Source organism: Echinops telfairi, unplaced genomic scaffold (assembly GCF_000313985.2).
Source record: "Echinops telfairi isolate 266 unplaced genomic scaffold, ASM31398v2 ScPeMD7_2;HRSCAF=8, whole genome shotgun sequence".
NCBI classification, from domain to species: Eukaryota; Metazoa; Chordata; class Mammalia; order Afrosoricida; family Tenrecidae; genus Echinops; species Echinops telfairi.
In genome coordinates, this window is record NW_022103898.1 from 27,253,751 (window position 1) to 27,254,798 (window position 1,048).

Here is a 1,048-nt window from a genome sequence, read left to right on the forward strand (position 1 = left end):
CCTAAAAAAAACAAGGAAGGTTGTTAACATGGAAATACAAAACATTGCAAAAATTTATGGAAGCAGTGTTTGGGGTTTATAGCAAATTATGTAGTTTTCTAATTTTTTAACTTTTATTTAATTAGGAAATCATTTTAAGGGAACCCGGTTATTGATACAAAAGAAAAGGCATTCTCATTTTCATTACTTTTAAATTTGTAATATTTAGGTTTTATATGTGAAATGTCAAATATTTAACTGGCAATAATGGGAAGTTTTTAATCTTTTTAGAGTTCCACTGTAGCACCATCTACCCAGCAAGTGAAAACACCACAGACTTCAAATGCTCCTGATCTAAATGATGCAATTGTGAAGCTATTCAGTGACTTTGATGTTAGAGAAACCTCTCATCATTTAGTGATTTCTCATCTAGATCTACACATATGTGATGACATTCATGCTAAAGAAAAAGGTAATAAGCCTGCATATTTTAAATTATTTTTAAAATCTAGATTTGGCTACAAAATTGTTTCTTTTTATTGCACATAAAATATGCTACAAAGTAGTTTATCATAATTTTATCATTCATATATGATAACATAGATAAGTATGTCAAACAAAAACTCATTGCTGTTGAGTCAGTTCTAACTCAGACCCAACTCTATAGGACAGAGGACAACTGCCCATTGTGTCTCAAGGCTGTGATCAGACTGCCAAGTCTTTTTCACACAGTGGACTGTGGTTCACACTACCGCCCTTGGGGTTAGCAGCCTAGTGTGTAGCCACTGCACCACCTGGGCTCCTTGATGCATAGATAGAGGATGTAACTTGGGTGTGTGTACATTTGTGTGTGTGTGTGTACGTATGTGTGTGTATATGAAAATTTTTCATTTTGGTCTATTAGTTAGAATTTTATTTTAGTAATTGTTAGCTGTGAATGCTAACAGATTTTATTGCTAGGTTAGAAAAACTCAAAAATGATTAGATTATACCCTGAGAGGATGTTAAATATTAGACTTGGCCTTGACTTGGCTTTCTCACAATTTTGAAAGTGTCTATAAATTAAAAT

General features: G+C 32.8%; 1 protein-coding gene across 1 annotated transcript in view; it reads left to right on the forward strand.

Annotated features, from left to right (window-relative positions):
* Window positions 1-1,048, forward strand: part of UHRF1BP1L (UHRF1 binding protein 1 like) — a 105,968-nt gene that overhangs the window by 54,278 nt on the left and 50,642 nt on the right. The window contains exon 7 of the mRNA XM_045291294.1: window positions 271-451. Coding sequence (XP_045147229.1) covers window positions 271-451 — 181 coding nt within the window. The remainder of the gene's footprint in view (window positions 1-270; window positions 452-1,048) is intronic.